The sequence below is a fragment of the Rutidosis leptorrhynchoides genome, chromosome 3 (assembly GCF_046630445.1).
Source record: "Rutidosis leptorrhynchoides isolate AG116_Rl617_1_P2 chromosome 3, CSIRO_AGI_Rlap_v1, whole genome shotgun sequence".
Classification (NCBI taxonomy): Eukaryota; Viridiplantae; Streptophyta; class Magnoliopsida; order Asterales; family Asteraceae; genus Rutidosis; species Rutidosis leptorrhynchoides.
The window spans coordinates 8,954,852-8,967,478 of record NC_092335.1 but is presented as its reverse complement, the minus strand read 5'-3'; the positions used below and the strand labels follow the sequence as shown (position 1 = coordinate 8,967,478).

The window sequence follows — 12,627 nt, the reverse complement described above, 5'->3', positions numbered from 1 at the left end:
TACATACAAATGCTTTATTAACTGTTTTACAATATTTATATGCGTGAGTTCATTTGCTCCCTTTTACTCTTTACGTTTTTGGGCTGAGAATACATGCAAATGCTTTATTAACTGTTTTACAATATTTATATGCATGAGTTCATTTGCTCCCTTTTACTCTTTACGTTTTTGGGCTGAGAATACATGCAAATGCTTTATTAACTGTTTTACAATATTTATATGCGTGAGTTTCATTTGCTCCCTTTTACTCTTTATATTTTTGGGACTGAGAATACATGCGCTGTTTTTATAACTGCTTTATTAAATGCTTTTGAAATACATTTTGAACTGCGAATACATGAAATGCTTTTATAAATGTTTGACGAGATAGACACAAGCAAAACATTCCTCGAATGAATTATGTGGACGTGATAATTGCCACCATTGAATTATGTGGATGTGATAATTGCCACAATTGATATGAATATTTTTCCCCTGATTATTATTGCTTGGTAACCTAAGAATTAGGGAACATCACTAATTTTGAGAATTAGTGCACGCCTAATTGACGCGAATCCTAAAGGTAGCTACCGGGTTTAACACCCCCACCCAGAATGTTCACTAGACGGAAGGGCTAGTGAGCGTGGTGTTTAGTACTTTGAAGTTTATATGATTATTATACAGACGAGATGTTCTGTTTTGGGGATATTATTATGCGCATTATATGTTAAGGTCGGTTACCAAGCCAAGCTATGAAAGCAATGAAAAGTGAATGTTATGTATCGAGAGAATAATTTTTTACACAGGTTATGTGTATGTTATTTTTGTGCACGAGATATGTGTACGGTTACTAAGATTTATGAAAGATGATTTCGTACACGAGAAAGGTGTACCGTATTTAAAAGATATCGCATGTACATTACAGGTGGGTATAGGATTCGGGCCCATTTGTACCATGCAGCATTTAAATTTTGTGGTCTATCAAAATGATGAATTTTATTGTTTTATGATAAACCTATGAACTCACCAACCTTTTGGTTGACACTTGAAAGCATGTTTATTCTCAGGTATGAAAGAAATCTTCCGCTGTGCATTTGCTCAATTTAAAGATATTACTTGGAGTCATTCATGACATATTTCAAAAGACATTGCATTCGAGTCATTGAGTTCATCAAGATTGTTATTAAGTCAATTATAGTTGGATATATTATGAAATGGTATGCATGCTGTCAACTTTCGATGTAATGAAAGTTTGTCTTTTAAAAACGAATGCAGTGTTTGTAAAATGTATCATACAGAGGTCAAGTACCTCGTGATGTAACCAAATGTAATGTATTCGTCCAGATGGATTAGGACAGGTCCTTTCACCACTTGCTCCTGGTCGTAATATTACATCCCTTTCATTACTTGATCTTTCTTTAAATCATATTGATAGTTCTATGGGACAATGGATATTTAGTATAGATAGTCTAGTTTCGTTGGATTTAAGTCACTGTATTTACGTTGATGGCATTAATCGGAGTACTACTCATAGGTATCGCAATTTGACTTATCTACAATACTTAGATGTCAGTTCGAGCGATTTTGGGGGTTCTTCATTAGTGCTTGAAGGTATTTTTAAAACTGTAGGTAGTAATCTCATTTCTTTAGATATTAGTTATTGTGGCGTTACAAATTCAAATCTCGATTCTCTTCACAACTTGACCTCTATACATAGCCTTTATCTGTCAGGTAATAAACTCAGCAAGACAATACCAAAATCTTTGAGTAACTTTTGTAATTTGCGAGATATTGATTTGTCATATAATGACTTTTCAGACGTTACTTTGACAAGCCTTTTTCAAACTTTTTTCGACTGCAAGTCCCCTCTTTTGGAGTCATTTTCAATTCCATGAAACTTTCGAAAGTGTATGCTCATCTACCAAAACAACTTGAACAACTGAAACATTTGATGAGCCTAACACTATCCGGTAACAATATTGGTGGCATAATTCCAGACTCCATAGGACGCCTATCTGCTCTTAGGTCACTGGATCTTAGTGGGAATCGAATATCAGGTCCTATTCCATACTCGATCGGGTGATTATCATCATTGGAAATGTTAGATCTTTCTTCCAACCAATTGAATGGAAGCCTTCCTGATAGCATCGGTCAGCTTACAAAATTGGTTGATTTAGATTTTTCTTGGAATCTGCTGACTGGTGTCGTAACAGAAGCTCACTTTGCCAAACTAGAAAATTTGAAATATTTAAAGGGAAGTGGAAACAACTTAACCTTGAGGTCTACACTTGCAAATTGGATTCCCCCTTTTCAGATAGAGAACTTGGATTTGAGCTCTTGGGTTTTAGGGCCTGAATTCCCATCGTGGCTTCAAACGCAAACGGGTTTAGAAAGACTCCAAATAAGCAATACAGGCATTTCTTCACCCATGCCACACTCGTTTTTGACATCATTCACCCATCTAACCGTTTTAAATATGTTAAAAAATCATCTCCGAGGAGAGTTGGCGTTGTTAAATATAACAAGTCTGTTTTTGTTTTCAGTCGACTTAAGTTCTAATGAATTTAGAGGAAAATTACCTAATCTCTCAAATATTATAGTTCCAACAGTTTTAGATCTATCGAATAACATCTTTGAAGGCTCGTTACATCAATTTTTGTGTTCCAATGGTACGCAATCGGCAGGTTTTCTTTTTTTGGGAAATAATAATCTGTCAGGTGTCATTCCTGATTGCTGGGATAAATGGCCAGAATTGTTTTCACTGAACTTTGATAATAACAATCTCTCCGGTAAGATTCCAAGAACTCTAGGAAGTCTGGAAGGACTTACAACATTAAGCATGCATGGAAACAAGCTGTCAGGAACATTACATTATATAATGAACTTGACAAGCTTAGCGATCCTTCAACTTGGTAGAAATGAGTTTGTTGGAAGCATTCCATTAGGGTTTGGAAAATTGTCTAATTTGATTCTTCTTAACCTTAGATCCAACAATCTTGATGGGAATGTTTCTCCCAAGCTTTGTAATCTTACATCTATTCAGATCTTGGACCTTGCTAACAACAATTTGTCAGGAGATATTCCAAGATGCTTCAACAAATTTAGTGTCTTAACCGGGAAAGTAAATGCAAGTGAAAGACTTACGTTCTCTCCATTTGGCATGATAACAAATGTTATCATTACTGAGTCATTAGTGATGAAAGGACGAGAGGACACGTATAGTAATATTCTTGGATTAGTGATGCTGTTGGACTTGTCGGATAACAGTTTTTCAGGGAACATCCCAAGCGAGTTAACGAGTCTCATAAAGTTAAAATCGTTAAATTTATCAAGAAATCAATTGACGAGAAGGATACCAGAGAAGATTGGCGACATGAAAGCACTTGAAACTTTGGATTTATCACTCAACAAGCTTTCGGGTGAACTTCCCATGAGCTTGTCAACCATGAATTCTTTGAATAGCTTCAACGTGTCATACAACAAATTAACAGGGAAAGTTCCATTGAGTACTCAACTCCAAACCTTAAATGAGTCCAGCTTCATTGGCAACAGTCTTTGTGGAGCTCCACTTAGTGATCCTTGTGTAGCTGTTGATAATACAGAACAACAAGATGAAGATGGATCACATCGAGTGGACTGGGGCTTCATTGTTAGCTCGATTTCTGGATTGATTATTCGTTTTTGGATGGTTTTGGCTCCGCTGATTGTCAGCAAAGCATGGAGGATTGTGTATTTTGGTTTCCTGATTAAACTCTGGTATATGGTTTATGATGCTATGTATAAGTATTGTTTCAACATGTTTTCAAATTAATCTGAAAATGTTGTGATGTTGTAAATATGTTTATATCTACTTAGAAATACAAAAAACTTGTGTGTTACTAGTTTGTATTGAGATGATTGTGTGCTTAAATCAGTTGATAACGTTGTATTTGTTAAGAAGTTGAGATATGTATTTGAATAATAAATTATTGTAATTTTAAATTAATACTAAGAGTGTTCTGTTAAATAAAGTTGTATTCCTCATATGCCTGATCATCATATGATATAAATATGAGTATAATGATACTGAATTAGTTGAAACTATGTAACATTTGCCTTGATCCTTATAACCCTTTCCTAATCAATTATGGATTTGGACTAATTTTTTCGCAACAGAGAAGGAAGAAAAAAAAAAAGATGTTTTTTACGTACACGGGTGGAGACATGGTGAAAGCGATTAACTAATTCAAAGGAAAATTCAATAATCATTGCTATCTGATATAGTCGTTCCTATAAACACTGAAACAAGTTACGTGTGCAGTCAACGAAGTGAAATGCATACCTCATCAACTGCATTGGAAGATGCATGTGATGTCCCTCCTATTCCCAGTTTCAGCTTCAAATGAGATGAGATTTCATAATACGTAATTATGCTAAGAAACAACCTAAGCTTCAAACTACTTTAGAACATAAAAGTAAAGTGTTCAAACCACCAATTTTTCCAGTACTGTTGGTACTAGACCTAATAAACAGAGTAGGAAGAGGTGTTCTCTGGGGTACGTAATCTCCATTACAGGGTACATGGTGAGACTACAACTCATTTTTCAGCACACGAACTAGTAAAAGAATAATGGTTGACACATGTGTCTTAATCTCTTTATGATAATAAATCAACCATCAGGTGTATTGTCTTTTAGTATCAGAAATGCGAAAGAACTAATAGTAGGTGCAAGGAGGCATCCAGAAATTATAGTTGCAGAAATTAGAGAAAAAACTAGTGGCATAGTATTGTTTCAGATTTATAGATGACTGAAGAAAACGAGGAGGAAAAAGTCAATTACTAGTTAGTGCTTCAAGTTCATAGTAGAGAAAACAAAAAGAAATACGAAATGGATAACAGAAGTTCTTACAGTATCATATAATAGCAATATATAACAAAACAATACTAGCACTTATGTCAGAAAGTCAGCTAGTTTGCTCTATGGATACCAATAAAAAGAGAGTTATCTGCAAGAGGAAGCAAGAAGAGAATGAACGGAATGAGATTCAGAAGTTCACTGTCTTGTTCACCTTCCGAGATTCTAAGTTTGGCGTTTTTTTATTCTCTCATGTATCTTTTACCTATGAACCTGAAATAAGTACAGTATAAAATAAGAGAATTATTATATAAGTTATAGACATAGATTCTGCAGCAAAAAAGCGATCACACTTTATGTAAATACAGAAGATTTATCATTTGATGAAAAAATTTGGGGATTTTTCATCAGCATTCCACTTGAAATTATAATCGGATTTTGAGGTCCTCTGATGGCCAGTAAAGTGTAGAGAAGTGTTTATTTTTAAATGACAAAATTGTCAAATTCGTCCCTGTATTCGTTCATTTTAGTATAAATAGTCCCTCCAAATAATTTACTGCAAAATCAGTCCTTATTTGCATTTTGGAGTATCAAATCAGTCCCTCAATTTAGCTGTTGTAAACGTCTGTTAAGTTGGATAGCTACATGTACCTCACGTAATTAATTATACATGTCTAATATAAACAAATTGAGCCCTAATTCAATTCCCACCCAGTATTCTCTTCGAACGCTAATAGACCCAAACAACCTACTATCCAAATTTAGAATGAGTGTATTGTGTTTGCAGTAGTCTCAAGATTATTCGTACTTCGTGAACATCTAAGAATTCAACTGACGTGTTCTTTTGTTGTTTATTTCTATGTAGGTTTGAAGACATTATATTGCAGATGCAACTTTAGAAGAGCAATCACAAATGAGTTATGTTTCTGTCAACATGCAAGGATTGATTTGTAGGTTGACCAGAAGAGGGGGTGCAGGATTGGATCCGAGTGTGATAGTTGACATGATATCAATCGTTTTGATTTATTCTTATGTATTTGCATTATGTTATACATGAGGCTGGTTCATATTTTAAAACGAGGTTCCTTTATGTTGTTTCTAAATGTTGAGCATCTGAGGTGTTAAACTGGTTGGGTCATGAAATGGGTTGGATGTGATAACTTTTTAGTAAAAACTGAACTGGGTTCTAGTTGTATTGGCAAAAAAACATAGTTTTTTTTTGTCCATTAGCTAAATTTTATGTAGTAGTAACATATTGATTTATGATTAAAAAAAAGTTGCATATTTAGTTCCAGTCATACGGTAGTAAACCGGCCAGAAACAAAAAGAAAAGGGTATGCATAGTAAACCAACCAAAAACAAAAGAAAAGGATGATCAATAAGTGGTAAGATATGTGGCAAAAGTTAACCAAAACCGATATTGTGTAGCAAATTGAACCTGATACTATGAGTTGGAGACTATGTCTTATTAAATCTCTTGCAAAAACACTTATATATATCATCTAATTGTTACTATAGATAGATAGTAATCAAAATGAGTCAAAAGTGGTTAAAAAAATGTAGTCAGCTTAAAGTCAACCAATAGTGTTTGTAGAGAAGTGTTTATTTTTAAATTGTATACAAAATGTGGTTCAAACTTCGTATTGATAGTTGCTAGTACTAAGTAGAAAAAATAATCTGAAAAAAAGGGACTCAATTGAGCAAGTTAATTTTCACATTTCTACATCTTTTTTGGGAAAAGGACTTCAAGTGAACTTACTCGTAATGATCACTGAATTTAATTAATTAAATAAGAGTCGACTTGAAGTTTAGTTCAAATTTCTATGAGTAAATTAGGGACGGAAGGCCCAAAATTTGCAGAAAGGTCATTAGGGCATCGAAAAGAGACTAATTAGGTTTATCTATGAAGGAGCAAAAAATAACAATAACATCACGAATTAGTTGATGATACTAGGGAAAAGTATATGAAAATGCATCGAACTTTCACACAAATCCTATTGTATGCATCTTACTTTCAAACTTCCTATTGTGTGTATTGAACTTTACATTTTGCCCTATTGTATGTAGTGGTTACCTTTTACTCTAGGTTGCCGGTTGAACTTGATGACGTGGCGTTAAATAATGAATTAATTTTATTTATTTTACATTATATAACTGATTTCTCCTCCCCCTTTTCAACCAATTACCCCCAAATCAATTTTGCCCTAAATCCCTAAATCTCTAAATTATGGCGTCTTTTTCATCCTCTTCCAGGAACATCACAACAAATCAAACCCTAGCTGTTGAATTCTGTCATTGTGGACATCGATTATACGAAAGAATTTCGTGGGCCGAAGCAAATCCAGCAAGAAGATTCATAAGTTGCCCAACTCATGTAAGTCTTAATTTTGCCCTAATTTTTTTTCTTTGGTTTTGTTCTGATTCGATTTTGCTGCAGGATAAACAAAGAAAATGTAAAGTCTTCACTTTTATTGATGAAGAACTACCAAACCAACACTACAAAGATTTAATGTACAAGATGCATTTGCAAATTATGAAGTTTAAATCTCACCATGATGATGATAATGGTGCAGCTGATGATAAGAATGTCACTCAAGAACTGGTCAATATCAAGTGGAAGCTAAAAGTGTATGATAGGTTGTTCTTAGTTATGATAGTAATTATTGTTTTCTTAAGTATCACAATTTGTATTATTAGTTTAAAATGATTCGGTATGTAATGTAGGTTTTATGTAATGGCAATATGACTATGTTGTGTAATATGACTATGTTGTTTAATTAATGAGAGAAATTTGGCTTCCACATTTGTGCAGTAAACAAAGTTGGTTTGTGCAGTTAAAGAATCAGATACATTTGTGCAGTTTATTGTGTGCAGTTAGGGTTCAAAAGACTTTAAAGAACAAACCAACATTTGTGCAGTAAAACAGTTACAAAGTAAAGACTTTAAACAAAGTAAAGAACCAACATTTGTGCAGTAAAACAGTAAAACAGAACATGTGAAAAGCAGAAGTAAAGAACAAGTGAAACAAAAGACTTTAAAAGCAGAAGTAATAAACTGCACCAAACTGTTAAATACCATGATGATGCAATGTTTACATACCATACATTTACAAAATGGTGAAACCATATTGCAACCATACATACAAAGGACTTTAAAGATTAGCTTACATCACCATTCAAAAGACACTTTAAGTCTACAAATTACATCACCAAACTACTACATCACCAAAAGACTACTACCTGTTTGGTTCATAAACTGCACAAAAAGGTTTACTACTTACACCATCTTCATTAGTTGCTTGGTCCATCTTTCCTTGGCCTCCCAACAGCTTTAGAGACTTTACTAGCTTTTACCCTTGGTTCATTTTTACAACCTCTTTTATTGTGACCATCTTCACCACAATTTCCACAAGTCATAGATGAACCAGCCCTTGATATCCTCACCCCAGGAACACTCTCATGAGCTGCTCTTGTTCTTTTCTTTTTGGGCCTGCCTGGCATGATTCTTGGTTTTGGTGGTAAAGGTTTGTTCAATGCATTTGGGACCCAAGTTGACATTCCACCCACTGGCTTAAGGTAAGTACTATAAGCCCTCATGTACATTTCCTTTCTAAACCAATTAGGGATATAGTCTTCTGGGGACTTATTAAGAGCAAAAATAACAGAACAAGCATGAGGGCATGGAATACCAGATAATTGCCACATTCTGCAGCTGCAGGTTCTCATTTTTTCATCAACTTTGAAGGCCTCAGTCTTATGTCTTACCTCATACTCATATCCACCTGCAAAGTGTGTCTGCCAATACCTAAAAGAACATACAATTAACTACAGTTTTAACAAGGGAGAATAACTTGAAAGAGAATAAAGTGTTGTGTGCAATACCTGTGTTGATCCTTCATAACTTCAAGTTTTTTACAATATTTGGTGCTATATCACCAACCCAATGCTGTGCTAGCATTCTCATTACATTCATCCTTTCCATAATGATAACCCTAATGGCTTCTAACATAGTTATTATAGGCTTATGTCTTATGTTAACAATAACAGAGTTAAAACACTCACTGAACCCATTTTCCACTGCCTCATACCCTCTATCAACTACAAAAAAAGCCCTTGACCAAGATTTAGGATTTCTGTCATTCAAGTACTTAAAAGCATTTGGGTTAGCATCCTTGATATTTTCCATAATAGTATTAAACCTTACAGGATAAGAAGTCTAGAATGCTGCCCAAAACAGATTTCTAAACTCTACACCACTGTATTGCTTCCTAAAGTTTTCATAAATATGCCTAGCACATTGTCTATGTTCAGCAAATGGCATTACATCCTTGACTGCTTCTATTAACCCCTTATGTTGGTCAGACATTAAAGTGAGACCAACACCACCTTGTACTTCTAAATCATATGCAATAAGCTCAACAAACCAAGTCCAGTTATCTTTGTTCTCTACACTAACAACTGCCCATGCCACAGGGAAAATGTGATTATTCCCATCCCTTCCAATTGCAGTTAATAACTCCCCTTGATTAGGTTTCTTTAAAAAACACCCATCTAAAGCAATAATCCTCTTACAACCATTTTTCCAACCCTCTTTAAGTCCATGCAAACAAACATAAAACCTATCAAAGTAAACTTTATCATCTGGGTTAGTAGTGACTCCTAACTTAACAGTTGAACCTGGGTTGCTACTTAAAAGTTCATCCCCATAAGACCTCAACAAACCATAATGCTCTTCAACAGACTTCTCATACTCAGTTAATGCCCAAGTCTTTGCATACTTACATTGATTAGAAGTTACTGAACACTTGTACTTTTTCATAACTAAGTCTGCAATGTCAACTAGTCTTATGTTAGGATTTGACCTTATTTTCTCATCAAATTCCCTTCCTATCCACTTATAATTGATCATCGATCTGTTTCTTAAAATTGGGCATAAAACCCTAAAATCCTGACTTGATTCATCGATTAGCTGCTGTTGTTGATTCAAATTAGTTGTTCACGAAGCTCGAAAAAATATCCAGGAACTCAAATAACTCATCAATTTGATGTGATAACAGCTAGATCATTCCAGAGACCAAAGTGACCTTCGATATCAAACACGAGGATGTTCTTCAATTTTCTGAATTATTTGTTGTTGTTAATCATATGAATCTGATTGAATAAGCTTCGAATAACGTGAAGAATCATGTTTCTGATGTTAATTTGTACTGATAATCTCTTTTTTGATGTTTGAGAGGTTGAAGATAGAGATATAGATCGATGTATATATGTAATCAGGAGAAAACAGATTCAGTAATTGTTATTATTATTATTAGAAATTAGAAATAATTGTTATTATTATAAATTATAAGAATTTTTGCACCGGTGGTCCCTCGATTTTAGTGAAGAAAAGAGTAAAAAGACGAATTTACTCTCAAATGCAAGGCACATGGCATGACTTAACGGATTTTTTAACAGAAAGTTGACGGAGGGACGCGTAATCAAAAAAAGTGATAATAGAGAGACGCTGAAAGCCAAAAAAAACTTGAGGGACGCTGTTAGCTTTTTGGGGTAAAATGGAGGGACCAACGGCACAATTATTTCTAACAAAATTACATATATATATATATATATATATATATATATATATATATATATATATATATATATATATATATATATATATATAGGGGTAGGATCAAGAGGGAAGTAACCAATCGGGGGGAAACGGGGGGAAGCAAAATTTATTTTTATTTTTTTCGTTTTTTGAAAAAACTTAGTTCACGAACATTATAGATGAGATGAAAATATGAACATTTAGTAGAAACACTTTGTGATAAATGTTTTTATTTTGGCGGGAAAACGCTCGAAGAAGTAATATATAACAATTATCGTGTTTTTCGAGCGTATTTTGAGGTTTTAGCTATTGGGGTTTAGATATTAGGGTTTATAGGGTTTAGATATTAGGGTTTAGAAATTTAGGGTTTAGATTTAGGATTTAGATTGAGTTTTTAACACGAACGGTTTAGAGTTTAGAGTTTAGGGTTTAGGGTTTAGGGTTTTGTGTTTTGGGTTTATGGAATAAACCCAAAACACCAAACTGGTTTAGGGTTTTGGGTTTATGAAATAAACCCAAAACACCAAACCCTAAACCCTAAACCCTAAACTCTAAATCGGACTAAATTTTACTTCACAAAACATGAAGAAAAAAAACGTTCATATTCTTCACGAACAATATTATCTTAAATGTTATTTTTGTCGATCGTTTTCCCGCCTAAATAATAACATTCATCACGAAGTGTCTCTTCTAAATGTTTATATTTTCGTGTGATCTTGATGCCGGAAAAAAAATTCAAAAAAAAACGAAAAAAAAATTTTGCTTCCCCCGATTGGTTACTTCCCCATTGATCATGCCCCTATATAGGGGCAGGATCAATGGAGAAATAACCAATCGGGGGAAGCAGGGGGAGCAAAAAAAAAATTTCGTTTTTTTGGATTTTTTTTTCGCGCATCAAGATCACACGAAAATATGAACATTTAAAAAAGACACTTCGTGATGAATGTTATTATTTTGGCGGGAAAACGATCGACAAAAATAACATTAAAGATAATATTGTTCGTGAAGAATGTGAACGTTTTTTTCATGTTTTGTGAAGTAAAATTTAGCCCGATTTAGGGTTTGGTGTTTTGGGTTTATTCCATAAACCCATAACACCAAACCCTAAACCCTAAACCCTAAACTCTAAAACCCTAAACTCTAAATCGTTCGTATTAAAAACTCAATCTAAATCCTAAATCTAAACCCTAAATTTAAACCCTAAACCATAAATTTCTAAACCCTAATATCTAAAACCTCAACATACGCTCGAAAAGCACGATAATTGTTATATATTAATTCTTCGAGCATTTTCCCGCCAAAATAAAAACATTTATCACAAAGTGTCTTTATTAAGTGTTCATATTTTTGTCCAATCTATAATGTTCGTGAACAAAGTTTTTTCAAAAAACGAAAAAAAAGATTGCTTCCCCCTGCTTCTCCCCGATTGATTACTTCCCCCTTGATCCTACCACTATATATATATATATATATATATATATATATATATATATATATATATATATATATATATATATATATAAAAGACTAAGGTTCAAACAACATTGAACAAATCATAACGATCTCTAGTGAATGTAGATGGTCACATACGACCAAAATTCGGTGACACAAACAACGTTCGTTCTAAACAATATGAACAACACATTAGCACTATACGAATTACAAATGAAATGTCAAACAAATAAAACCCACCAAACCTAAGCGTAAAAACACAAACACATAACATGACCCCGTATCCAACTCCGCATCTCCACTCCTCAAAAACCGCCAATCCAAACTACTCACCGAGCAACCCAAGAACACCTAATCTGAGGCCTATTTACCGAAGTCAACAGAGTCAACAACGTCGGCAACAACATCAAGCCCACAAAAGACTCGGCAACGAGAAAAATACAATGAAATATCCGAACAAGCCACAACAGAAGAGTACCAAATGCAGAATCAAACCATAAAGGAGTCAGTCGTCTTCACCAAGTTTTCTAAGGACCTTTACAAACCCCCAGATTCAAACAGTCGTAGATTCAAGCAGTCAGCCAACAACAGTTAGCTTCCGCCAACAGCCACCAACAGCAACCACCCACCACCAGCAGCATCCAACCACCGCTAGCAACAACCGTTATCTTCTATTTGTCACCACCCGCAACCACCAAGAACCGGTAGCATCTTCTAGGAACCACCGAAGGCCGCCAACATCTGTCACCTACCCCTAGTAGTCGCC

General features: G+C 34.4%; 3 protein-coding genes across 3 annotated transcripts; 1 reads left to right on the top strand and 2 right to left on the bottom strand.

The window, feature by feature from the left end:
- Positions 1–2,077: 2,077 nt before the first annotated feature.
- On the top strand, positions 2,078–3,790 carry LOC139899658 (receptor-like protein EIX2). Its single transcript, XM_071882507.1, has one exon. The coding sequence runs from the start codon at positions 2,078–2,080 to the stop codon at positions 3,788–3,790; it is 1,713 nt and encodes a 570-aa protein (XP_071738608.1).
- A 4,314-nt stretch (positions 3,791–8,104) lies between these two features.
- On the bottom strand, positions 8,105–8,999 carry LOC139899657 (uncharacterized). Its single transcript, XM_071882506.1, has 2 exons — positions 8,716–8,999; positions 8,105–8,618 (listed from the first exon to the last, which is right to left on the bottom strand). The coding sequence occupies exons 1-2, from the start codon at positions 8,997–8,999 to the stop codon at positions 8,105–8,107; spliced, it is 798 nt and encodes a 265-aa protein (XP_071738607.1).
- A 30-nt stretch (positions 9,000–9,029) lies between these two features.
- Positions 9,030–9,722, bottom strand: LOC139899656 (uncharacterized). Its single transcript, XM_071882505.1, has one exon. The coding sequence runs from the start codon at positions 9,720–9,722 to the stop codon at positions 9,030–9,032; it is 693 nt and encodes a 230-aa protein (XP_071738606.1).
- Positions 9,723–12,627: the final 2,905 nt, after the last annotated feature.

Coding starts and splice junctions, on each gene's coding strand:
- LOC139899658 (XM_071882507.1), top strand. CDS start 2,078: ATGTTAGATCTTTCTTCCAACCAATTGAATGGAAGCCTTCCTGATAGC.
- LOC139899657 (XM_071882506.1), bottom strand. CDS start 8,999: ATGGAAAATATCAAGGATGCTAACCCAAATGCTTTTAAGTACTTGAAT. Junction 8,619..8,715: donor AATATTGTAAAAAACTTGAA/GTTATGAAGGAT, acceptor ATGTTCTTTTAG/GTATTGGCAGACACACTTTG.
- LOC139899656 (XM_071882505.1), bottom strand. CDS start 9,722: ATGATCAATTATAAGTGGATAGGAAGGGAATTTGATGAGAAAATAAGG.